The sequence below is a fragment of the Schistocerca piceifrons genome, chromosome 2, assembly GCF_021461385.2.
Source record: "Schistocerca piceifrons isolate TAMUIC-IGC-003096 chromosome 2, iqSchPice1.1, whole genome shotgun sequence".
NCBI classification, from domain to species: domain Eukaryota; kingdom Metazoa; phylum Arthropoda; class Insecta; order Orthoptera; family Acrididae; genus Schistocerca; species Schistocerca piceifrons.
Window position 1 is genome coordinate 1,098,571,137 of NC_060139.1, and position 27,181 is coordinate 1,098,598,317.

Consider the following 27,181-nt stretch of genomic DNA (forward strand, 5'->3'; position numbering starts at 1 on the left):
AACCATTTTTGTTTTTATGACCTCTTAGCACTACAGTACATAAACTCCCTCGCTTGAAGTCAGCAACAGTGTGCACTTTAGACCCCCTTCACACGGAGCCTCTGAGAAGCGCTTCTTGTTGGCGCTTCCTCTGGTAAAATACAGATTTAAATGAACGTCTTCACTCGTGCTCTTTGTGGTGCTCAGTGGCGGACTTGCCACCAGTGGTGTGGATTGACAGTCCAAGCAGTGTGTTGGTCAATATGAAAAATTGGCACATGAAGTCAGCATAGCAATAGTGACATCATCAGAGCCGTTTGCGGCAGCATCAACGTGCTTGGTTTGAATGGTTTCTTGAAACCCTGGGCCATATGAATTCCTCCCCTTCACCACCAGATTTTCTGCACTGAGCTGATGGAGTTATCCTTACAACATAATGTCTGTTCCCGGTCTCAACCTACGGTAACCTACACCCCACACCTTCCACCTAACAGTTTCCACACACCCTGTCCCATCACCTCCTCCTAGTTCATGTCCCCTCACCCTCATTGTGCTGCACACTCTGCCAATGCACACACTAAACTTTTCTCCTTCTCTGTCCCCCCCCACCCACACCCACCCACACACAAACCCACACACACACACACACACACACACACACACACACACACACACACACACACACACACCACATGCCGGGCGACCAATGCATAAAGCTTAAATTTACCCTGTTTTTATGATCTGCATTGCTAGCATTTTCTGAAGTACTAAATTCTGAAAATATAACTATGATTCTAAAGATTGTAGTTTCTGCATCTACATCTACATCCATATCCCGCAAGCCACCCGACGATGTGTGGCGGAGGGTACTTTGAGTACCTCTGTCGGTTCTCCCTTCTATTCCAGTCTCGTATTGTTCATGGAAAGAAGGATTGTCTGTATGCCTCTGTGTGGGCTCTGATCTCTCTGATTTTATCCTCATGGTCTCTTCGCGAGATACATGTAGGAGGGAGCAATATACTGCTTGGCTCTTCGGTGAAGGTATGTTCTCGAAACTTCAACAAACTTTTGGTGAAGGTATGTTCTCGAAACTTAAACAAAAGCCCGTACTGAGCTACTGAGAGTCTGTCCTGCAGAGTCTTCCACTTCGCGATTACTAAGTGATCCTGTAACAAAGCACGCTGCTCTCTGTTGGATCTTCTCTATCTTTTCTATCAAGCCTCTCTGGTACAGATCCCACACTGCTGAGCAGTATTCAAGCAGTGGGCGAACAAGCGTACTGTAACCTACTTCCTTTGTTTTTGGATTGCATTTCCTTAGGATTCTTCCAATGAATCTCAGTCTCGCATCTGCTTTACCGACGATCAACTTTATATGATCATTCCATTTTAAATCACTCCTAATGCGTACTCCCAGATAATTTATGGAATTAACTGCTTCTAGTTGCTGACCTGCTATATTGTAGCTAAATGATAAGGGATCTTTCTTTCTATGTATTCGCAGCACATTACGCGTGCCTACATTGAGATTCAATTGCCATTCCCTGCACCATGCATCAATTCGCTGCAGATCCTCCTGCATTTCAGTACAATTTTCCATTGTTACAACCTCTCGATATACCACAGTATCATGCACAAAAAGCCTCAGTGAACTTCCAATGTCATCCACAAGGTCATTTATGTATATTGTGAATAGCAACAGTCCTACGACACTCCCCTGCGGCACACCTGAAATCACTCTTACTTCGGAAGACTTCTCTCCTTTGACAATGACATGCTGTGTTCTGTTATCTAGGAAATCTTCAATCCAATTACACAATTGTTCTGATAGTCCATATGCTCTTACTTTGTTCATCAAACGACTGTGGGGAACTGTATCGAACGCCTTGCGGAAGTCAAGAAACACGGCATCTACCTGTGAACCCGTGTCTATGGCCCTCTGAGTCTCGTGGACGAATAGCGCGGGCTGGGTTTCACACGACCGTCTTTTTTGAAACCCATGCTGATTCCTACAGAGTAGATTTCTAGTCTCCAGAAAAGTCATTATACTCGAACATAACACGTGTTCCAAAATTCTACAACTGATCGACGTTAGAGATATAGGTCTATAGTTCTGCACATCTGTTCAACATTCCTTCTTGAAAACGGGGTTGACCTGTGCCCTTTTCCAATCCTCTGGAACGCTACGCTCTTCTAGAGACCTACGGTACACCGCTGCAAGAAGGGGGGCAAGTTCCTTCGCGTACTCTGTGTAAAATCCAACTGGTATCCCATCAGGTCCAGCGGCCTTTCCTGTTTTAATTGTTTCTCTATCCCTCTGTCGTCTATTTCGATATCTACCATTTTGTCATCTGTGAGACAATCTAGAGAAGGAACTACAGTGCAGTCTTCCTCTGTGAAACAGCTTTGGAAAAAGTCATTTAGTATTTTGGGCTATAGTCTGTCATCCTCTGTTTCAGTACCATTTTGGTCACAGTGTCTGGACATTTTGTTTTGATCCACCTACCGCTTTGACATAATACCAAAATTTCTTAGGATTTTCTGCCAAGTCAGTACATAGAACTTTACTTTCGAATTCGTTGAACGCCTCTCACATAGCCCTCCTCACACTACATTTTGCTTCGCGTAATTTTTGTTTGTCTGCAAGGCTTTGGCTATGTTTATGTTTGCTGTGAAGTTCCCTTTGCTTCCGCAGCAGTTTTCTAACTTGGTTGTTGTACCACAGTGGCTCTTTCCCATCTCTTACGATCTTGCTTGGCACATACTCATCTAATGCATATTGTACGATGGTTTTGAACTTTGTCCACTGACCCTCAACACTATCTGTACTTGAGACAAAACTTTTGTGTTGAGCCGTCAGGTACTCTGAAATCTTCTTTTTGTCACTTTTGCTAAACAGCAAAATCTTCCTACCTTTTTTAATATTTCTATTTACGGCTGAAATCATCGATGCAGTAACCATTTTAGGATCACTGGTTCCCTGTTGTGCGTTAACTGTTTCAAATAGATCGGGTCTGTTTGTCACCAGAAGGTCTAATATGTTATCGCCACGAGTCGGTTCTCTGTTTAACTGCTCAAGGTAGTTTTCAGATAAAGCACTTAAAAAAATTTCACAGGATTCTTTGTCCCTGCCACCCATTATGAATGTTTGAGTCTCCCAGTCTATATCCGGCTAGTTAAAATCTCCACCCAGAACTATAACATGGTGGGGAAATCTACTCGAAATATTTTCCAAATTATCCTTCAGGTGCTCAGCCACAACAGCTGCTGAGCCAGGGGGCCTATAGAGACATCCAATTACCACGTCTGAGCCTGCTTTAACCATGACCTTCACCCAAATTATTTCACATTTCGAATCTCCGTCAATTTCCTTCGATACTATTGCACTTTTTATTGCTATAAACATGCCTCCCCTTCACTGTCCAGCCTGTCTCTGTGGTATACATTCCAATCTGAGTTTAGGATTTCATTACTGTTTATGTCTGGTTTCAGCCAACTTTCTGTCCCTAGTACTATGTGGGCATTGTGATCTTTTATTAATGAGAGCAGTTCTGTTACCTTTCTATAGATGCTCCGGCAGTTTACTATTAGCACATTAATATTGTTATTCCCTGTTGCATTTTGCCTACTGCTACCTTGCCGCGTCTCAGGAGGCATCTTGTCGGGCCTAGGGAGGAAATTCTCTAACCTAAAAAACCCACATGTGCACTCCACACGTACTCCGCTATCCTTGTAGCCGCTTCCTGCATGTAGTGCACGCCTGACCTTTTCAGGGGGACCCTACATTTCTCCACCTGATAGCGGAGGTCGAGAAATTTGCACCCCAGATCTCCGCAGAATCGTCTGGGCCTCTGGTTTAAGCCTTCTTCTCAGCTCCAAACCAGAGGACCGCGATCGGTTTTGGGAACGATACTACAAATAGTTAGCTCAGATTCCATCCCGCGAGCGAGGCTTTCCGCCTTCACCAACTCCGCCAACCGTCTGAACCCAGACGGCAGGAGTCATTGGTGCCGACATGAGCAACAATTTGCAGTTGGGTGCACCCAGTGCTCTCTATCGCCGCCGGCAGGGCCTCCTCCACATCTCGGATGAGACCCCCTGGCAAGCAGACAGAGTCAACACTGGCCTTCTTCCCCGACCTTTCCTTTTTTTCCCTAAGGGGCTCCATCACCCACCTAACGTCGGAGCACCTAATAACTAATAAACCCCTCCCCCCGTGTGCCTGCTCGGACCTTGCTGAAGGAGCGGCCACATGTCCACTCATAGGCAGAGCAGGCGATGCCACACGGCCAGCTTCCACATTGACCCTCCGCCTCGTGCGCTGTGAACGCTGCTTAACCCACCACTCCCTTTGGGGAGAGGGTGGCCCAACCGCGTCCGGTACCCGCGAAGATGTCTTGACAGCAGGGACAGTGGGTGAAGCATGTAACACCTGGGGAGTACCATGCGACGCACCAGACTCCCCACTGCCGCTACACTCCGAGGCAGCAGCCTGAAGTCGGCTGACTGCGGCCATCAACACGTTCAGCTGTTCGCGAACAGTGGCCAGCTCCTCCTGCATCTGTACACAGCAGTCACACATCCTATCCATCCTAAGGAAACAATTTACTGTAGAGAGTTAATCAACTTTTAACTAGACTGCTAATTCACTAAAGGCGGCTGATAGCTGACTAAACTGTCATTACTAGACACTTCTTGTAGAAAACAATGAAAATAGCACTACCTGTCTCTGGGCTGTATTGAAAACAAACACTAGCACTACTGGCACTATGGTTGAGAAAAGGGACTCTCTCTGACTGTATTCGAAACAAACACGAAATCTATTGAACACTATTACTAGCACTCGACAATTAAAGCTTGCTAAAAGCAAAAACACACAGTGAAGAAGAAGTGACAAGTAAGAAAAATACAGTTAATACTTAAATTAACGCCAGCTGCGGTGGCCGTGCGGTTCTAGGCGCTTCAGTCCGGAACCGGGGGATTGCTATGTTCCCGGGTTCAAATCCTGACTCGGGCATGGATGTGTGTGATGTCCTTAGGTTAGTTAGGTTTATATATTTCTAAGTTCTAGGGGACTGATGACCTAAGATGTTAAGTCCCATAGTGCTCAGAGCCAATTTTGAACTTAACTAACATAGCTCGCTGCACAGCAGACGTGAAGCAGATGGCAGTTACGATGTTATTATTAAAAATGAATGACAAAGAATTATAATATAAAAGTGATGTAATGATCAAATAACGGTCTGATCACTGTTACTAATAAACTGTAATATTCAAATTAATAGTCATTTCTCTTTGGTATATCATGACTGTTACTCCATTTACAGAATTACTTTACTGAACAAAATAGAAGTCTTGCCTTATCACGGTCTGCATCATTGGAAGTATGATCGTGGTGGTGTCATTGAAATGGTGGTGAACAGTGATCTATCACAGGCTCTTCACGTCTCTGATAAATTAAAACACACCAAGGAGCAGGACGCTTCACAGACGCATTGTCCCAAGACAGCCAGAGCTCACCGGTTTTCACATATCACAATGTTGGTAATTCTTGCCTCTGCAACTTAATGATTTCGGAAACAACTTAATAGCATGTAAGTGAAAAGCCACAACACTTATGAAGACTTGACGTATTCTTTTTTGACATCACAACAATTTTGCATCTGCAGCCATTGACAAAGTGTCAACACCATTTTGGGCCCCACCACTATCTGTCTTCCAACTGATATTGTGCACGTCACCATGGAGCATGCCTAACCAGTTAGCCAGTTCAGTTGCTTGCTTTCTGCAGTATTAATTTTACTTTTAATCAACTCCTTGTCTAAACCCTTGGAGGAGAGTAGTCACTCACAATAAAGAAATAGATATTACATCTTTTCGTCATTTTAAATTAATGCCCTTACAAGAAGTAACACATTTTACAGATTATCAAAGATATCTTTGTTGGGAACCTTCACATATTGCTTGAAGATTAATCAATCAATAGTCATATCAAAAGCAATTTTGAAAAAAAAAAAATGTTATTAATGTTTTTGGATGTAGTTGTTCTGCCAGCCACGGTGGCTGAGTGGTTCTAAGCGCTTCAGTCCAGAACTGCGCGACTGCTACGGTCGCAGGTTCGAATCCTGCCTCGGGCATGGATGTGTGTGATGTCCTTAGGTTAGTTAGGTTTAATTAGTTCTCAGTTCTTGGGGACTGATGACCTCAGATGTTAAGTCCATAGTGCTCAGAGCCATTTGAACCATTTTGTAGTTTTCTATTACGTCTTCCAGCAAATCTTAATCTTTCTCTCGCTTTTAAGAATACTGGTTTTACGTGCTCCTTCTGTTTCATGTGTCTTCTTAAGTATCACTCATAAGTACATGAATTGCAAGGCGGCTCAAGAATTTTTAATACTAACCTTACAATTGGATACCATTTGATTATTCCTCTGTGTTGACATTTATTACCTTATGTTTATCTACCAAAACTGCTGTTCATTACATCAAGTGGAAGTTTTGTCCAAGTTCTTCTGAATTTCCTTATGATTATCTGGTGAAGATAAATTCCTATAAATGACAGCATCTTCAATGCACAGCCTGTTGAGCCTGGTGGTGCAGTGGTAAAGCAGGTGCACAGAAACTGAAAAGCTGCATGATCGAATCACATTCATACCTCAGAATTTTCAGTCTGCGTTTAAAATCTCTTTCACCTTGTAGTGAGAGGAACGTCCACCAGGGTCGACATGTTGTTGGGATTCCACATTTAACTGTAGAAACAACAAATGTATTGGTCACAATCACTATTTATTTATATCCATGACCGGTTTTTAAGGTTTAAGCTTCCATCGTGGATTTACATTTGCCAGTGTGGCATTTATGTGTGTGTTGTTACTTGACTGGTGGCACTGTATACTGGAGAAACGGTACCAGTATTTCACAACTTGGTTTTGGGTTTTTTTTGAGTAAAAAATGAATTTATATCTAAAGCTGAAAATAGCATAAAGTAAAACAGAATAACTCCAAAGGTTACAGGCTCCTTTCTCTTTCATTCCACGTAACTTGGAGAACGGTGTCTGGAAACTGATAGGTGAAAAGAACATGTAGCAGCAGAAAAACATTGACTCGAAGTACATAGAATATCTATGGTAATAACATTATTACTTCAAGATAAGATTTAAGGGATTGTGGAGATCTTTGTTTGAGTCGCTGACTACGTGTTGGAATAGATATTTCAGGTGGTATACAGATCTGATTCTTTCAAGTTAGTATAGCTTAAATATGTATAATAGCTTTATATAATCAGGTGACATGCTGCAAACTGTAAGTACAATAATTATTTTGCCAAAGTTGGCAAAATTAATACATAAATAACAGTTCTGGCAGGAATTGAGAGACAGGGATGAAAAAATGGAGACCGAGACAGAGGGAAGAAAGGGGGGGGGGGGGGGGGGAGGCAGACAGAGAAATTCGGATATAAAGGGTGAAAGATGTGAAGGAGCACAACAAACTTTTCCAAAGCAAAGTTTTTTTAAGATTATATCTGTTACATGTAATGACAAAGTAAATGTTGGAGTAATATGTTGGTTAATGCTTTGAAATATGGAGATAAGATATGCAGTTTATGATGTTTGTAGTTGTACTTAATTACCTAGAAAGGGTATTGCATGTAAGATGTTATTTCCTTTTTGTTTCTCATTATGTGATTGATTTGCCACTACTGAGTGTTCTATGGTCTCTACTATAGAGCTGTTATAGCAATTTGCAATAGCTGTTTTGTTTTATTAGTACAGCAATAGCCAACCACCTGCATGAAATAAAACACCATGTCAATGAAACAAGTATCAGCATCCTACACTTCCAACCTAAAGGCAAAGACCTTGACATCCTTGAAACACTCAAAATTTTCAAACAACAATGGAAACAACTTGAATCCATCTTAAATGATAAAAATGACAACATTTGCAATAGTATCATTTTTGTTTTCAGCAACAGCTGACATTATTAAATTTGCAATGGGCGTGTGTGTGCGCGCGCACACACACACAAACACACACACACACACACACACACACACACACACACACACCTACATCAGCTAACAACATAGATTGTCTCGCTGCAAATTTTTAAAACACAAACCAATGCATTACTTCCAACCTTTACTAAGTTATTACATGTAACAGATATAGTCTTAAGAACCCCCTGCTTTGGAAAAATACATTCTCATCCAATCATCCTTTTATTCTCTGTATCTGAATATCTCCCTCCCTCACTCTCTCTCTCTCTCTCTCTCTCTCTCTCTCTCTCTCTCTCTCTCTCTGCCTCCATCCTTTCATCCTATCTCGGAGCCAAAATCGTTATTCATGTATTAATTTGGCAACATAATTATTGTGCCTACAGTTTGCAGCATTTCACATGATTATGTAAATGAAAATGAAATGTAAGGTATAAAACTTGACAGAATCAGATCTGTATACCACCTGAAATATGTATTCCAACACATGTATTCAGCAACTCAAACAAAGGTCTCCACAATCCTTGAAAACTTATTCTCAAGTAATAATATTGCTATGATACATATTCTTTGTACTTCGAGACAATGTTTCTCTGCTGCTGTGTGTTCTTTTCACCAACTAGTTTCCAGACATCATCTCTACACGTGATGTGTTATGAAAGAGAAACTTGTTTTATTTTCCCCTTTAGATATACATTTACCAAACTCTGAAACAGTGTTTATGTTTCTTCACTAGACTATGGCACAAGTAACACCATAGATTTGTTTGTCATATTAACACTTGTAAATCCACCTGATGATGGGGGTTTAAACCTTCAAAACACATTGTGGATTAAAGAAACAGTGCTGATAATGGTAAAGTTGTTGCTTCATTCAATAAATGAAGAAAGGCAATCCTGGCCTTATGACTTACGTTACAAGATAGATTGAAGAAAGCCAAACACGTGTTTATAGCAGTTAAAAGATTCAGTGCAAGCTTTTGACAGTGTTGACTGGACACTGCTGTCTGAGAATTCTGAAGGCAGTAGGATTGAAATAATAGGGAGGAAAAAGCTTATTTACAGCCTGAGACATTTGGATGGGAAGTGAAGCTCAGGGACAACAAGAAAAAACTGTTGACATTTCCTGATGACAATGTAATTTTATCAGAGAGCAATGGGCTTGGAAGAGCAACTGTGCAAAATACATAATGTCTTAAAAATAGGATATAAGAGGAACATCAACAAAATTAAATGATGGTATTGGAATGTAAGTGATTTAAACCAACTAGTGCTCAGGGAATTAGGTTAGCAAGTGATATACTAAAAGTGCTAGAGTTTTGTTATTTGGGCAGCATATTAACTGATGGTGGTTGAAGTAGAGAGGATATAAAATGTAGACCAGCTATAGCAAGAGGAGCATTTCAGAAAAAGAGGAATTTGTTAACATTTAATAGAAATGCTGAAGATTAGATGGGTAGATTGTGTAACAAATGAGGAATCACTGAATCGAACTGGAGAAAAAAGAAATTTGCCACAAAATGTGAGTAAAAGGTGATGTTGGTTGTAGGGGCACATCCGGAGGCATCAAGGAATCATCAATTTGGTAATGGTGTAAAATGTGTTGGAGTAAAAATTGTAGAGGGAGACCAAGGGACATATACAGTAAGCATTTTGCAGTTGGGATGAGTTTTGCACTGGTAGCCTAGCATGGAGAGCTGCATCAAACCAGTCTTGGACTGAAAACTGTAACAAAATCAAATGTTTTTGGATATCAGGTCTCATTTTACTTTCAAAACTACATAAAGAAAAAATTTTAAAAATTGGATTGCCAGGTTGGCACAAAGCAAATGAAACTGTGCAGTACAATCTTTAAAATTTACGCTCTTCCAGCAATACAATGAGATCCACTGAAGATGACATATTTGTATCTAACTAACTAGATTAAATAAAAATAAAATGTAAGATGATGGTGTACTTTGCAGAAGGCAAATGTTTTAAAAATTAAATCTAATTTGTGGAAACAGAAAAAACAGTGCTAGTAGTTTGTGATCTGAGGAAGTGCTTGTAGTGATTCTCATCATCATCATCATCATCATTATTATTATTAAATGAAATGCATAAGAGAATATGTACACAGATGAGTACATATTTAAACTCTATGTGTTTCCTTAACAAATAAGAAATGTGTCTGGAAGTCGCCAGTTTCTACATGCACTAAATTGTTTCAACAACTTCCAAAGATTCCGGATAAAATTGCATCTTCTGTATATTATTAACTGTGTTCATAATTTTACGTTGTGACAGTGGTCTATATTATTTATTTCTGTGGATATTCAGCAAAACATGTTTATTTTACAGTTATCTTTATTTAATCATTGCTTTCAAAACCTTGAGTTTTTCATTTTAATTTGTTGTAATATTTTCTGCTGCAAAATTTGTGTTATGATTTTGGTAGCTGAAACAGAGTTTGATCATATTTTTCCTAGTCCTTACAAAATGTTATATTCTGTTTTTAAATGTTGATTGAGATTATGTGATTATGTTGCAGATGACAAACAAAATGAACCTGATTTTTGAACCTGCCGACTTGGAACAGGCATCTCCTGCAACTGTTTCCCGGTGTGGAATGATATACTTAGAACCACATCAGCTGGGATGGCGTGCTTTGCTAGCATCGTACGAAAATGTTTTACGTGAAAAACTCCTGGATGTGCAATTAGAACTGTTGGATGAACTCATTGATTGGCTTGTGCCACCCATCTTAAGTTTCCTTCATGAATCATGCCAACTGTTTATCGAAACAAGTGAACTACACCTTTTTCATGTAAGTATAAAAATATGTGACAGGCAGGTATAGCTATGTACAATGTAAAGTGAATATTTGTCTATTTCCACTGCACATATGCATTCCTTATTCTTTGGAATAATATTCTTTATCTTGACAATATAGCTGTGTTTGTTAGCATTAGTCTGTATATGTAGGTTCTTATTGTTGAGAATTACCAATGTCATTGTTGTCGTTTATGGACATTTCTAAACATATTAGGATGTTATTTGTAGGCACACAACAAGGCAGCATGTACTGCAGAGTCTTGCATGGTATACCAACGCTAGAAGGAGTAAAGGTAAACCTCTCACAGTAGCTGAGGTTATGAGCAGCTGACAGACTTAAAAACCAGGTTGCCTCAGTTCACACAATTTACTGGTTGTGACTTATTACCACATCATCCTCAGATGAATTTAATATTATTAATGAAAATACAAATAAAGATACAGATAGAAATTCAACACTGAGTTGCATTACTCCAGTTCTAGTTTTATTATCGACATTGTTGTTTTTTCTGCAGTCTTTCCCATGATATCCTTCACAGCGCTCATTGTGCAGCTCACACTTGCAGTGTTGATGTAGCTTGTGGAATTTCTTGTTTTGGTGGAACTTGTTGTGGAATACAAGTGTTGCACTCATGTTACCACATGTCAGAGTTCATAGTTTGCCTGTTTCCATTATTCTCACATTATGATGTCAGTTGAGTAGAAGTGGTTCCAGATAGTGTTGCGTTTTTGTGTGAGTATTTGGCATGTTATTTCATTGAGATTTTGATTGCTGATGTTCTTCATTGTTCTAGTACTTTTTGTGTTCTCGTGCAGTTGTTAATCTTAGATCGTGGGATAGGATTCGTTGATGATTCTACATATATGCCGTCTGGCCTAGAAACCTTTTTGCGTCTTGAATTTGTTATCACTTGGCATATTTCTTGTCTTGTCATAAAGGTGTAACTTCTTACTGTTTAGCTTCCTTGTGCTGGAACCATAGGATGGCTTTAAAATTGTTTGACCATGAGTCCTTTGAGATTCCTTTTATTGTTTTTAGTCTTAGTTTTTTTGAGTGCTAGGAGTGGGTCACTTTGAATGTGTTGTTATCAATGTCTAGCTTTTTTTCTGCATCAATGTCTAGCTTTTTTTCTGCACTTATGCAGAAAAATGTATTAATGTCATGTATGACCTCTTCTGGCTGGCATATAGTGACAGGTCACATTGTTGTGTTGTGATTTTGGCTTGCTGTGGTACTGATAGTGTCTTCTGCCATTCATCAAAGCAGTCCTTGTCAAGCCATGGTTGGGATTTCCTATCTCTCATTTCTGTTTGACAGGATTGCAGAGCCATTGTGCATAGCTCCATGGCTTCCATTTCATGTTATAGTTGTAGTAGACACCTTACAATACCAATAAGACAGTTGTTGCATCAGTCACTTGCTTATTTTGCCATTAAGTGTATCAATGGTTCACACCATCATCTTCAGATGAAGAATTGTTTACTTACATGGCTTGTGTTGGTGAAGAGTACAGACGTCTTTTTACAGTCACAGACTGAGAGCAGTGTATAGTATGTTATTTTGTGTCTTTTGCTAATGATAAAAATTGTTGTTTTAGGAAAGGCACTTTATAGGTTAAAAACATGTGAATTTCTGACAGCAAATTGCACTTACGGGATGGTAGAGTTGTAAAAGGTCTGCATACTGCTGCCTGATGTATGTTCTCTCCACTACATGTTACATTTACACTGTTGTTTCAAAGAAGTTGTACATGATACATATGTGTTTCTTTACATGGAATACAGTGATACAAGGTGGTTTCTGCAAAAAAGTGTTTTTAATTTTAAGTCATACATATGCCCATTCATGTTTTTAAAACAGAAAAATGTGTATTTGTAGAAAACTTTTAATCTTGTATCTTATTATTCAATGTAAACAAACATATCTGTAACACGTGCAACTTCTTTGAAATGACAGTGTAAATATAATGTGCAGTGAAGAGGACATACATCAGGCAACAGTACGTACACCTTTTACAACCTTACTAGCCCTGTAACTACAATCCACTGTCAGAAATTCACATTTTTTAATGTCTGGAGTGTCTTTTATAAATCAACACTATTTAGCATTAGCAAAAGACACAAAATAACCTACATTGCCCTCGGTGTGCAACTGTGAAAAGATGTATGTACTCTACAGTGACATCAGCCATGTAAATAAAAGATTCTCCACCTGAAGATGACAGTGTGAATCATTGAAATGTGTAATGGCAAAATAAACAAGTGACTGATCCAGAAATTGATTTATTTGTATTTATTTCAACTTCTCTAGTGTAATTTCCTTGGTATCCTGTTTGGCTTGGACTTAGTTGTTGGTAATGGCTAATTAAACTAAAAAGTTTTTGTGACTACCATATGTTTTCTTATTGGTGATACAGTTAGTGCTCAGAGGACTTTCTGGTTAGTTGCCTTTCTGCCTGTGCCGCTGAGTAATACAAGATGTCTTGTGCTGGTTCCAGTGGGCCATGATTTTAAAATGTTACATAGTTAAACATCAGCTGAAGAGGTTTTACTTTCATGTAAATAATACTATGTGCAGACATTTGAGGTGCACATATTCTGTCCTGTCCTGGGGGGGGGGGGGGGGGGGTAATGGTATGGCAACAGGAAGGGCACCCCTTAAATTAATCATGCCAAATTCATTTGTAACCATCACCACCCTGTGCCAACATGGAAAAAATATGCAAGAAGAAGAGGAAGAAATAATAATGTAACTTCTTTGGAAAGAAAATACTGAAATGAGTACATCTACAGTCTCAAGGCAGTGATCATCCACCAACAGCAATACCATCAAATGGGGTGATTTCGGACGGTTTTGTCGTTATTTGGATTGTAACTTTCGAATATATTGTTAGATTAAATTGATTGTTATGGAAGTGGTAGGGAATATGTCTAATGAATAAAATATCCCAGAACCAGAAAGTGTATGTGTAGGTATATTTATCTGAGGCACTTAAATAAAGTGTCCAAAGTCACCCAATGGATTGGTGTGATTTCGGACACGTGTATTTTAAATCTCAGTCCGAAATTACAGTATATAGAGGGTGAATTCGGACAGTCATTGCCTCTTTTTAAAATTCTACATGCTTTTTATTTGATTTTGGTGACATTTTACACATTTTAAGGTAGCCCGGTGTTACAAATAAGTGTAAGACATGATCTGGATCAAAAGGGATTAGGCCCATGGCGTGAAATCCACCACCCTTTATGTTTTCCTTGGAGTTTGCTAAAAGCTTAGTCAGTGTCTGCTTCAGAAGAGACAGGAAGGCATCCTTGGAAATGGTCCCACGAGTGTGTTTCTTCCAATCAGGTAATACAGCTCGCCATGCTGCTTTCATTGGCCTGAAGAAGCTTACAACGAGCAGTTGGAGGAGGTGCGTGCTATTGGGGGGAAGGAGAATGAATGAAATATTGTTCCGCTCACACTCTTCAGTGACACGTAAAGACACGTGACTGGATAAGTTGTCTCCAATCATGACTGTTGGCCCATTTTGCCTCTTCAGATAGGTCAAACCAATTGTAAAGAAACAGTCTTCAAATAATGGCAGGTCAAACCATCCGCTTTTGTTCCTATTGAAACGGGTTCCTTGTGGGCCACCTTCTTGCCACGTGTCCCACAAATAATCTGATTTGTAAAGGACATATGAGGAAGCAGTTTACCATCAGCACTAGCTGCCATTATCATTGAGACACTAGATTTTCATGAGTCCATCACTTTTTCAGCATGCTTACTCCCTCATTTTGTAATTATCTGCTGCTTACCTGGATCATCTGACATGTTGGTTTCACCGTAGTTGATCATGTTGGTAGGTAGAAGATTTTCCAGCTTTGCCTTGATATTGGAGAAAAAATCTTACAGTCTCTTTGTTAACTTCTGCATGAGCTCGTTTAATATTTTCGCTTAAGTGAACGGAAAGATCTTCTGTCTGTCGTTTGAGGAATAAATGCACCTATTCTTCTCCTCGCAAATTATTATGAAATTTCATCTCTTTTCGGCCAGAATTATCAAGGTAGCCTTTAACTAAATATCTAATATCCAGTTTAGTGAAGGGAAATCCCCAGTGTGCAACCCTCAAGATACCTTGCTTCAACATTTCTTCTTCTTCTTCTTTATTCAGCACTGGCTGTCCTCCCATTTTTTTTTCAGATGTGCTTCCTGCACTTTATTTTTTAGGGTTGATTTAGGTATACCATACAAATCACACGCTTTTCTGTACGATAATTTACCACTCTGAATATCACAAACTGCTTTATCTAAAAGTTCTGGGTCATAATTACACCGTACTGTAGCACCTTCCTGCTCTTATATGTTCTTGGCATTGTCTGAAATCACTCCACACAGTACACAGTTTTACAAAAAGCGTTATTATTTTGTAACGTTGCATGAGAAACTCGACAAACATGTACAGAAATTGTCTCAATGCTGTTAGCTACTGAGCGCATCAACAGCTACAGTTTCAATAACGTCCTGATCTGTGCAACAATAGAAAGCTTCCACTTTACGATAATGCATGCATTTTTGACACTGAGACTGTTCATCAGTTATTCACCTAGGGAAACAATTGATGCAAAATATAAGTTGTGGAAAGCGATAAATTCAATCTTGCACTTAAAGTAACTGGCGCATGGACGTTAAAATAAGTAACTCCTTGTTTCTATGCAGTGGCAAAGAGCAAATAAGCCATACTGTCCGAATTCTCCCCACTGACCGAAATCACCCCGTTTGACGCTACTGTAAAAATGAACTACTTAATAATAATGTTACTAATGATAGAAGTTATACAAAAAGTTCTGTTTTAGTAATAACTTAATTGCTTTCTATACAGTCCATAATTTTATTGACAAAATGTGTCCTCTAAGTGCTTCTTAATTCCTTTTCAGTCATTTTCAAGATTATTCAGCAGCTTATTAGAAGGAGAACAAAAAGTGAGCACTCAATGGTTACAGTGTATTTTTCTCTTTAGCCTGGTGTGGGGATTTGCATCTACATTGAAAGGTATTCACTCATTTTAGTTTCTCAACAGAAATTTTGTATATTTAAACTACAAACAGATTGTACTTATTATTTGAATTATGATAATCGGAAAACAAAAAGCAAATTGGCTGGTCTTAAGCTGAAGCAAAACTAGATTTAAAACTCGAATTGCCTGACTGGAAGCACTAGTTGCAAATAGTTTAGGAGCATTGATTGATTTATTCCTGTTAATGTTATCTGTTAAGTATTATCCAAATTTGTTATGTTTAATTGCTATACATGCCATGCTGAAGTAGTTGACGCTTATGGACTGATGCTGTTAAGGAAAGGAGGCTGGTAGAAACTAGTATTTTTAATTCCTCCATTGTAGGATCTATTGGCTGAAAAGAGGAAAACACAGGTTGAAAATTTTAGATTGAAATACAAGTAGGATCTTTTCTGCTTCTGTATTAGAGCAGTGTAATATTAGTCTAGTGTAATAGTCAGTTTAAAGAAATGTATTAACAGACAACAAAAAGAGCAAAACAGACTAAAAGGTTTACAGACATATGAAGGTGCACACATGATTACCGTATTTACTCGAACCTAAGCCGCACTCGAATCTAAGCCGCACCTGGAAAATGAGACTCGAAATCAAGGAGAAAAATTTTCCCGAATCTAAGCCGCACCTGAAATTTGAGATTCGAAATTCAAGGGGAGAGAAAAGTTTTAGGCCGCACCTCCAAATCGAAACAAAGTTGGTCCATTTTAATATGAGACACAATTTAGGCCGAATGAATGATGATACAGCTACAGTAGTTTGGTTCGAGTTGTAAGCTTAGCAGTTAAGCTTTACCAGGTAGCCATTGCTACGCGTCAGCTGCTCCGTCCGCATTTATGCGGTTACCCTTCCTTTGTCATGTGCTTCATCTGGTTTGAATTGATTGCTTATTTTTCTTTGATCTCATAAGTGCCTTTCTCTTTGTTATAGGTGTTTACGTCACTCTAAGCTGAAAATGCATTACTGTACTGTGTCATGCATTGTTTGTCGCATTCTGATAATGAGTGTTTATGGCCTGTCGCCGCTCACGGCATGGCTTGCTTTTTTGCGCACTACCGCCGCTTACAGTGAAAAAAAAAAAAAAAAAAAAAAGAGAGAGGAATTGTCTCATTAGCGAAACAATGGCAAGAGACTGCTATTTATTGTTACTTACACTGCTGCTTTCTTTGATAATGATCAACAAGAACCAAATCTAGTCAATTGCCATGCTTCATTTCTGACTGTATCACTATTAGGCATAAGAATCACTCTAGTTTCGATGTTTATTAGGCAGACAGAATTTAAATGAGATAGCAGCAAACATGAAAGAATACATGGCAAAATGTTTATATTCGTATTATTCTTATGGTGAGAGAATACTGCATGTGATTCACAATTCATAAAAGTTCCTATTAGCAACCATCTCTTCTCACAGGTAGGAAAAAATTCAGAATGTAGAGTTGGCCATATTGACAAAAACCCCAAACAGTCTTGCCAGTCGGATTTTCGTAGTACATTGAAATGCTGTTACATTTGAAGATGTACAATATGGAATTTGTATTTACTTCGTTGGATAATGTACGAAAATGTAGTGGTGAAACTCGGGGCGGAGAAAGAAGCTCGTCTTCCACCTTTTTTTTTTAAATTTATTTACTGACGCAGAGGTTTTGGTGCCAGTACTTATCTTTGTGCCTGCAAAGCAATCCTGTGTAGCGCTACATATATTCGACGGCAGAAGTTAGTTGTGGCAGCACCTACCAACATTTTTCAGAACTTCTGCTTACTTTGCACTCGATTCTAAGCCCCAAGCGGTTTTTTGGGTTACAAAAACCGGAAAAAAAGTGCGGCTTAGATTCAAGTAAATACGGTAATGAGGAATCACAAATGTGATTGAAACTGCAGAGTGCTGGAAATATCTCAATAAGAATCATATTGTTGCATAAGTAGCACTGTTTTCATAGACTGACTGCACTAGCAATACTGGAAAAGACCCTTTCTAGGATAATAATCGAAATATAACTGTAATAATCCCCCCCCCCCCTCATCTCCCCCCCCCACCCCCCACCCTTTTCCTTATTGGCTTATTTGGGTTGAAGATTTTAGATTTTGAGACAAGTTGAATTTTTTCTGCTTGTTTAAAAGAGCACTCCTAAATTAGTCTGGTGTGATATTCAATTTAATGGAATGTAGTAACAGACAACAGAAAGAGCAAACACAGATTAAAATGTGCTCCAGAAGTGTATGTGTAGCACACCTGCTTGGAGATAGCAGGCGGACAGCACACCACACACCGATACTTGAAACTGGTCTGAATGGGCAAGAAAGATGTGATAAACTAATATATACCTATCTTTATTGTCATTATTAACTGCTATAGAGACTGATGGAAAACAGGTTAACAATACTGCCCGGAGGAAACACTTGTAAAAGATTATTTTTCTATATGTATTAGACCTTGTAGCCATCATTCCTGCTTATGTAATCCCCTTGCTAGTATATGTTGACATCTATCTTGTTCTAACTGTCATCTGTTTTCAACTTTTTGTTTTAGTTGTTAAGTGCAAACCTAATTTTTGTAGCCTCCGGTGCCTGTTTGATAGCTCATCAGTCTGTTGATTTAAAGCTGAACAACTTATTCAGTATCCGATAGTGTCTGCTGGCAGGAGCTGGGGATGAGGTACTCAACATCATAGTTTAGGTTGCACTTCTCTACACATTTTAATTAGCCTCAGAGTTATACTGTTTGCAGTCGGACCAGTTTTCTTATTATGTGGAAATATTAGCACATGCAATCAGGTCACCACTTACAAATAACTATGAATTCAATGGGAGAATTTCTCATATGAATCTAGCAGAATTTTTCATATGAATCACAAAGTCATTAAAACACACATTAATGAAGCACTGTACAATAATCAGAGGTAGATCACACAAGGCACTAAGCAAAATAATTAAGTGTGGCACAAAGTGCTGTCCACATTTACATAAAATGTCGTGGTTCACATACAATATTGGCTTGTGGAAATCTGTCAAATAACATTACACTGCAATGGTTCACATAGATTACTTTATTAAAGGTCACCACACTGAACAATAGCTCATTTGAAAGACAATGACAATGACAATTCAAGCCTCCTACTATCCTTGAGACAATTCAAACTATATTCCTGCTCATAGCTATAACATGATCAAACATCGGGAGAGTAGGTGTTACATGCTTTGTTAGCTCGACTGGGACTGGGCACAGACTACTCACTTTGAGTGACATCCAACTTTTTAAAGACAGGCATTTGAACAAATGGTTATTTCTTGTACTATACAATGATTTTAAAGACAGATAGGTAAAATTATGCTGCTTAGAATAGGTCATAAGTACTGATACAGTTTTGGTGGACAATAAATGTGGTAATCTATGAATTTAGAAAAATTTGTGGAAATACTTTGTACATCTGCATTGTAAATAACTGACTTATGAGTACAAGTGCCATATTGACAATTATTTTACGTGATGGTAAATATTTGAAAATTTTAATTAGTGACTTAATTAATCTGTGGGAGGTGTCATACAACTCGGGGGGGGGGGGGGGGGGGTGCCTGGGGGCGCTGGTGGTGGAGGAAGGGGGGGGGGGGGAGAGAGAGAGAGAGAGAGAGAGAGAGAGAGAGAGAGAGAGAGAGAGAGAGAGAGAGAGAGAGAGAGCAGCAAAAGTACAGTGTCAAGGTTCAGAAGGGAAAATGAGCAATAGAAATTATGATTGTATGTGCTGATCTTCTTTTGAGCATGACGGAGAACACACATAATTGCACAGCACATCATAGGCAAATGAACATATTTTATTTCTGATGGAATTATGTTTTCCTGGAGGCCTACAGTTAGCACAACTGCGTACTGAGCTAGTTCAAGTACTGGTTGTGGCACAGATTTTAATTCTACGCTTCAGCTTGTATTGTTATCAGAGATAAAGTTGAGATGCTTATGTTTTCATGAAAACTTAATTCCATCAAATCTATAGATAACCTGTGTCTGAAGTACAGACAGGATATCCCCATTATGTGCAAACCTGGGATGCTGTTCCAATTTTGGAGAGCTTTGCCAATGCTGATGACCCACATCCAGCTCCCCTGCCCCCAAAACCTCAAAATTCTAATCAACACAATCTGGAACAACAACACCCCAATTCAGTAGTTAACCTTTCCTCGAAACCTGTCTCCCAATCCGAGACCTCTGTCCTATCCAAAGGCCTCATCTTCAGCCCTAATCCCAGATTCAACCAAACATCCCTCGTCAAACATTTACTGTCCTACACTCATCGTCTCTGCTGGAAATATCACTTTGCCACAAAGAAAAATAATCCTAATTCTACTCCTAATCATCCAACTTCCCAAGACACTGTCCAAATTGAACCCTGCCTGGAACAGTTCCATCCTCCGTCACAGCGGGACCCACCTCCTCTTCCTCAAAATCACTCTCTCCAAACCTTCCAGGAATTTCTCACTTCCAGCCTTGCCTCACAGTCCTTCTTGAAAAACCTTAATCCTACTCCCAACATCAACACAGCTGAAGCCCAGGCTATCCGTGATCTGAAGACTGACCGATCCATTGTCATTCTTCTGGCTGACAAGGGTTCCACGGCCGTGGTATTTGATCGTTGGGAGTAGGTGGTTGAGGGACTGTGTCAGCTTTCAGACAACACTACATACAAAGTTTGCCAAGGTAATCCCATTCCTGATGTCCAGGCAGAGCTTCAAGGAATCCTCAGTACCTTAGGCCCCCTACGAAACCTTTCACCTGACTCCATCAACCTCCTGACCCCACCGACACCCCGCACTGCTACCTTCTACCTTCTTCCTAAAATTCACAAACCCAAACATCCCGGCCGCCCGATTGTAGATGGTTACCAAGCCCCCACAGAACATATCTCTGCCTACGTAGATCAACACCTTCAGCCCATTGCATACAGTCTCCCATGCTTCATCAAAGACACCAACCACTTTCTCGAATGCCTTGAATCCTTACCCAATCTGTTACCCCCAGAAACCATCCTTGTAACCATTGGTGCCACTTCCTTATACACAAATATCCCGCACGTCCAGGGCCTCACTCTGATGGAGCACTTCCTTTTACGCCGATCACCTGCTGCTCTACCTAAAACCTTATTCCTCATTACCTTAACCATCTTCATCGTAACCCACAACTTCTTCACTTTTGAAGGCCAGACATACCAAGAATTAAAGGGAACAGCCATGGGTACCAGGATGGCCCCCTCGTACGCCAACCTATTCATGGGTCGCTTAGAAGAAGCCTTCTTGGTTACCCAGGCCTGCCAACCCAAAGTTTGGTACAGATTTATTGATGACATCTTCATGATCTGGACTCACAGTGAAGAAGAACTCCAAAATTTCATCTCCAACCTCAACTCCTTTGGTTCCATCAGATTTACCTGGTCCTACTCCAAATCCCATGCCACTTTCCTCGACGTTGACCTCCATCTGTCCAATGGCCAGCTTCACACATCCGGCCACATCAAACCCACTAACAATCAACAGTACCTCCATTATGACAGCTGCCACCCATTCCATATCAAACGGTCCCTTCCCTACACCTTAGGTCTTCGTGGCAAACGAATCTTCTCCAGTCCCGACTCCCTGAACCATTACACCAATAACCTGAAAACAGCTTTCGCATCCCACAACTACCCTCCCGACCTGGTACAGAAGCAAATAGCTAGAGCCACTTCCTCATCCCCTCAAACCCAGAACCTCCCACAGAAGAACCCCAAAAGTGGCCCACTTGTGACATGATACTTTCCGGGACTGGATCAGACTCTGAATGTGGCTCTCCAGCAGGGATACAACTTCCTCAAATCCTGCCCTGAAATGAGATCCATCCTTCATAAAATCCTCCCCACTCCACCAAGAGTGTCTTTCCGTCATCCACCTAACCTTTGTAACCTCTTTGTTCATCCCTATGAAATCCCTAAACCACCTTCCTTACCCTCTGCTCCTACCCTTGTAACCGCCCCCGGTGTAAAACCTGTCCAATGCACCCTCCCACCACCACCTACTCCAGTCCTGTAACCCGGAAGGTGTACACGATCAAAGGCAGAGCCACGTGTGAAATTACCCATGTGATTTACCAACTGACATGCCTACACTGAAGCGTTCTATGTAGGAATGACCAGCAGCAATCAGTCCCTTCGCATGAACGGACAGAGGCAGACAGTGTTTGTTGGTAATGAGGATCACCCTGTGGCTAAACAGGCCTTGGTGCACGGCCATCACATCTTGGCACAGTGTTACACCGTCCGGGTTATCTGGATACTTCCCACTGACACCAACCTATCAGATCTCCGGAGATGGGAACTTGCCCTTCAATATATTCTCTCTTCCTGTTACCCACCAGGCCTCAACCTCTGCTAATTTCAAGTTGCCACCCCTCGTACCTCGCCTGTCATTCAACAACATCTTTGCCTCTGTACTTCCGCCTCGACTGACATCTCTGCCCAGCCTCTTTGTATTTACATATGTCTGCCTGTGTCTGTATATGTGCGGATGGATAGGTGTGTGTGTGTGACTGTATACCTGTCCTTTTTTCCCCCTAAGTCAAGTCTTTCCGCTCCCGGGATTGGAATGACTCCTTACCCTCTCCCTTAAAAACCACATCCTTTCGTCTTTCCCTCTCCTTCCCTCTTTCCTGATGAAGCAACCTTGGGTTGCGAAAGCTTGAATATTTGTGTGTGTGTTTGTGTTTTTTATTGTGTCTATCAACATACCAGCGCTTTCTCATTTGGTAAGTTACAGCATCCTTGTTTTTTATATATATGTTATTAATTAACTAGACACTTAATGTCAGAAATATTGTTGTATATATCCGATTTAGGGTAGTGTCCTACAGAAAGCAATCAAACAAATAAGATCATTGGTCTCTACGACATTCCAATCTTGAATGTATGGTATCTGGTGCATGCATTATATCGTATGACTCGCCAAGTGCAGAGAAGTTGTATGTAAACCAATTTTTCATCTCTTTACAAATTTCACATTGCTTTGTTTACACCATATCCTTTATCGTCCCACAGCAAAAGTAGTTTAAACCAAATCGGTTGTAGTGTTACATGCCATCTATGCAAATGACATTTCCCACTCCCTATTTATGACAAGGAAAGATAATCGTGACAAAATAGTTTAGTAGTATTAAGTAAGGAATAATTTGCAAAACACATACTGTGCATGATCATTTTGTTGGTCAGAGAGGTGTGTGGTTTGTGTAATCAGTAAGGCGCGATGGCAAATAAATGTCTTCACCTGCTGTGTACAGGGCCTTTTATGTTTTGATGTCATGGCTTGGCAGTGTCTTGACTGTCAGGTAGCAGACACCTTCTCTGTGAATGTAAACAGCAACAAATAAAGAGGAAGCTCTAAAATGAAATGTCACTTACTTCTTTTCAAGCTTTTAAGGTGGATGTTGCATTTAATTTATATTGTATCTGTTCCACGTTACAAGACAGTCAGTGAAGGAATGTGGACATCAGTTCATTATTAGAGTAGATATCGTTTTTCCTTCCACTAATAACAGCTGCAAAGGAGAAGAGTTGCAGTCTTTCCAGGGCTACACGTGGTTCTACGGAGATTTTGCTTTGCAGGACTTCCACATAAAGAAGCAAATTAATAGCAACTGAGTTACACTAAAGGTAAATTAACACACAATGCTTCAGTTGACAGATCAAATTTGAGTGTTCTGACTCAGCTTCAAAGACATAAAAAGGGGAGCAAGAACAATTCATTTTGGTTCCCAGTGTTCAGAGCAGTGGTGAGAAGGAAGAAGATAAAGAAGGTATGAAGCATAAAGTTTCAAGGTTCTGTAGGTTAGTAAGTGATAGATTATGGTGTTGCCAAGAACTACAGAAAATAAACAGACTAAGAAGATATAAGTCAACATACATAGCCATATTGCCAAAAGCTGTTTACAAAATTGTATGAACAAAGAGAACCAATATATTCTGGACAGATAATAAAATTTGAAAACAATCCATAGTTATACAATTGTTCCAACTAACAAATATGCCAGCTTAAAGCAAAATTCTGTTTTCCAAAAATAATGTTGACAAGTGTATAAAAACATTTTTTTAACTACAACATAAATGATGTTTGGCAGATAGAGAGAAGTAGATTTTTTTGGTGGATTCGGAAAAGAAAATTGTGAATCCTTACATTAGCGGTGACACAGTGGTAGCTTTGCAGTGCTACAGGGGTTTTGCAGCACATCACAATGCAGTCTTCGAGTTGCTTATTTTGAAGCATCAGTTGTGCCAGGCAGTACAATACGTCGCGGTGCATTGCATCATATGTGCAGTTGCATTGGCTACACAACCTGAGGCTGCAGTTCGACAAAGGGTGAGGTGTTAAAATTCAAATCTGTGAAACATTTTGTGAATATAGTATGACACTGTTTTTGTGTCTTCGGGTTGGTGTAAACTGTGTGAGGTGACAATTTACCTAGCTGAGTAGAATTTGAAGAAAAGAAAAAGCTATATTTCTGTAATATGCCAGTACACATACAGAGCATGACCGCAGAGGCTCCTGACTGGCTACAAGCCTTGATGCAGCAAATTAAGGATGTAAGCACCAAGATAGGGTTGACTAAGGAAGCATTAAGTAATACAGTAGAAACAGTAGTAAGTGCCAAGTTAGAATCAACTAAGGAAGAATTAATTAATACCGTAGAAACTAATTTAACAAATTTACAAAACAATCTGACAAAGTTACCTAAGGAGTTGATGGATGAAATAGATAACTGGTGTGATTAAGCTGAATAGGAAGTCAAAGAGAAATTTCAAGAATTAGATGGCAAGATTAACAATGTAGTTCAGTTTGCTGTTATAAAGTTAAAACAGACTGAGGATCAAATCTCAGAGACAAAAGAAAAAGTACAAAGAATTTGGTGAAATAATTAGAACGCCTGAGTTTGTATCTAATTTGAAGGAATGGTCACATAAATTCGTAAATAATACAGTACAAGAAAAAGTAGAATTAACTAGCAGTAACACTCATTCTAAAGAAGATGTTGCAGAATTATTCCAAGGGAAATGGAATCCTGAAGTGGAGGAACATAGGACGATAGCTTTTGCTAGTAGAAGCTTAATGAAGCATGAAATGAATTACGCGGCTGCAGAGAAGAAACTGTTAGTGATTGTATGGAGTATATGAAAATTTCAAAACTGGTATCGAGGTAATGTTTGATGGAAAGCCAGTTATCACATCAGTGACCGCAATAATTGTTTTTTTTTTATTTTTTATTTTATTTATTTATTTATTTGTTTTTGCGTTTAAGCTACACCGACAATTACATAATGAATTTAGTGATACAAATAAAACTAGACATGAAGGTAGATCATTATTTTGGTGATAAGTATATTAGTTGTAAAGAACTGTCGTTACCTTAAACTGACAGAAAAATTGCAAGAGAGGGCACAGGAGGATCTGCATACATAGGCACAGAAAGGCTCAAGACCTTAAATGATATAGGTGTTGCACCTAGCTTTCAAATTGACGAACTGGTATTATTTGGTGATTTTCATCATAGCTCAGACATGAAGAAGGAGATAAATGAACTGTACCCTCGTTACAGGTGACCATTCAATGTGCATGACATACAACATCTGGAAACAGTATACTTGGTAGACCCTGACATAGGACAAAATAAATGACTGTACAAAATAGATGCACTTAAATGATTTGAGGCCTTAGGAGAGCTCACGTCCTTTATGAATTTGGTGGATTGGAGCTCACGTCCTTTATGAATTTGGTGGATTGACAAGTACCAGCTGTCCCAGTTAAATTGTTTCCATAGTAATACCTTCTGTTATCACCTTTTCCATAAAAATACTTGTAATAAAACAAAAGGGGATTGAGCTTGACATGAAAGTGATCAGATAAGCTCCTACGTCTATAACTGCTGGACACCTACCGTCTAGAGCTTGTTTTGTCAGTACTGAATTGCTATGTTAAGATAATATATGTTCTATTAGTCCATAAACTTAACTTTACTCTTGATTAGATTAAATTCTGTATGAACATATGACAGTTCACATTTCCATGTCATTTATTTAACTGCATATTCCCATGTGAATGTAGTACATGAAAAGCTTAAGAATAGGATCAGTTTTACTTTATTGTCTTATGACAGTATTAGGAGTTGGAGGAGTGAAATAGAAATGACATTGTACTTTCGACAAACTGTGAATGTAGTAAAAAGACTATTTAAGAATTATGAGTAAAATGTTATCGATGTTATACATTTTACAATATTGAATAAGGAAGAATACATGTGGTTGGGTTTAAGGGGAGGTCAGTTAGGGGTAGTGAGATATAACCTCTGTAAAGTATTGACACATGAACAGACCAACTTTAATGATTATAGTAACATTTTAATGATGATTTACATGAAAAACTTCCCTTTCTTTGCATTTCACAGGTATTTATTAGTATCATTTTTTGGATTTTCTGCAATGGTGAAGCCATGGCAAAACTGTTCTGTAGGAAATACCATGGTGAAGAACCCCACCAGACAGGGTACTTGGGGACGGTGTAAGGGAATTACCAAATTTATCCTTCCTCTGTCCAAATGCAAAGTTCCTATTGCAGTATCCCTTCTCTTTACAGTGCACATAATTGAAGTTATAATCTACAATACTAGGTTTGCACTGGAGAGTGTTTCATGTATGATGATGACAATAGACTGACAGAATTTTATGGAGTGTTGATTAGATGACACCACTTTTTGTAAGGGAGAAGAGTCCATGGAAGAGGTAAAAGGCCAGGAAAATTTATGGCATCCTAACATGCCTAACAGAACAACAGATTGTATGCTAAAGAGTCAACAAGCTAATGAGAAGGTGCATTAACTTCTCTTCCACAACAATTGTGTGCTGCAGAATAGGAGTGACAATGTTACCTATCTTCGCAATAAAGAATTTGATAGAAAAGAAGATTGAGGTGCTAATGTTCTTCTGTAGTTCATGTCATATAGGATGGCACGGAGCAATAGGTAACTGCAGAGGGGATGAGGTCTCCGCATGTGTGGCGGCAGAGAGCAGACAGACAAAGTTCATGTTGCTGAACTGCATTGCTGTGGACAACAATCAGACTCATTTGCCTTCAGTACATCATATTATACATTCAAATCTATGAGGGAATAATACATTTTAAAACCAGTTTCAGCCAGTCGTCTACATGAGAGAAATCTTAACTTCACCTCTTGAGGTTGTGTCTATTGCTCCACAACGACTGTCTGTGTGATCTCAGAACAGCTCATGCAGCTATGTGAAGACATCAAGCACAATTTTTCTCACAATAACAACATCAT

At 39.5% G+C, this 27,181-nt stretch overlaps 1 protein-coding gene across 1 annotated transcript in view; it reads left to right on the top strand.

The window, feature by feature from the left end:
- The window catches only part of LOC124776158 (dynein axonemal heavy chain 3), a 1,197,897-nt gene that overhangs the window by 509,161 nt on the left and 661,555 nt on the right, over positions 1–27,181 (top strand). Inside the window, exons 30-31 of the mRNA XM_047250998.1 lie at positions 10,503–10,778; positions 15,707–15,821. Of these exons, the coding sequence (XP_047106954.1) occupies positions 10,503–10,778; positions 15,707–15,821 (391 nt within the window). The remainder of the gene's footprint in view (positions 1–10,502; positions 10,779–15,706; positions 15,822–27,181) is intronic.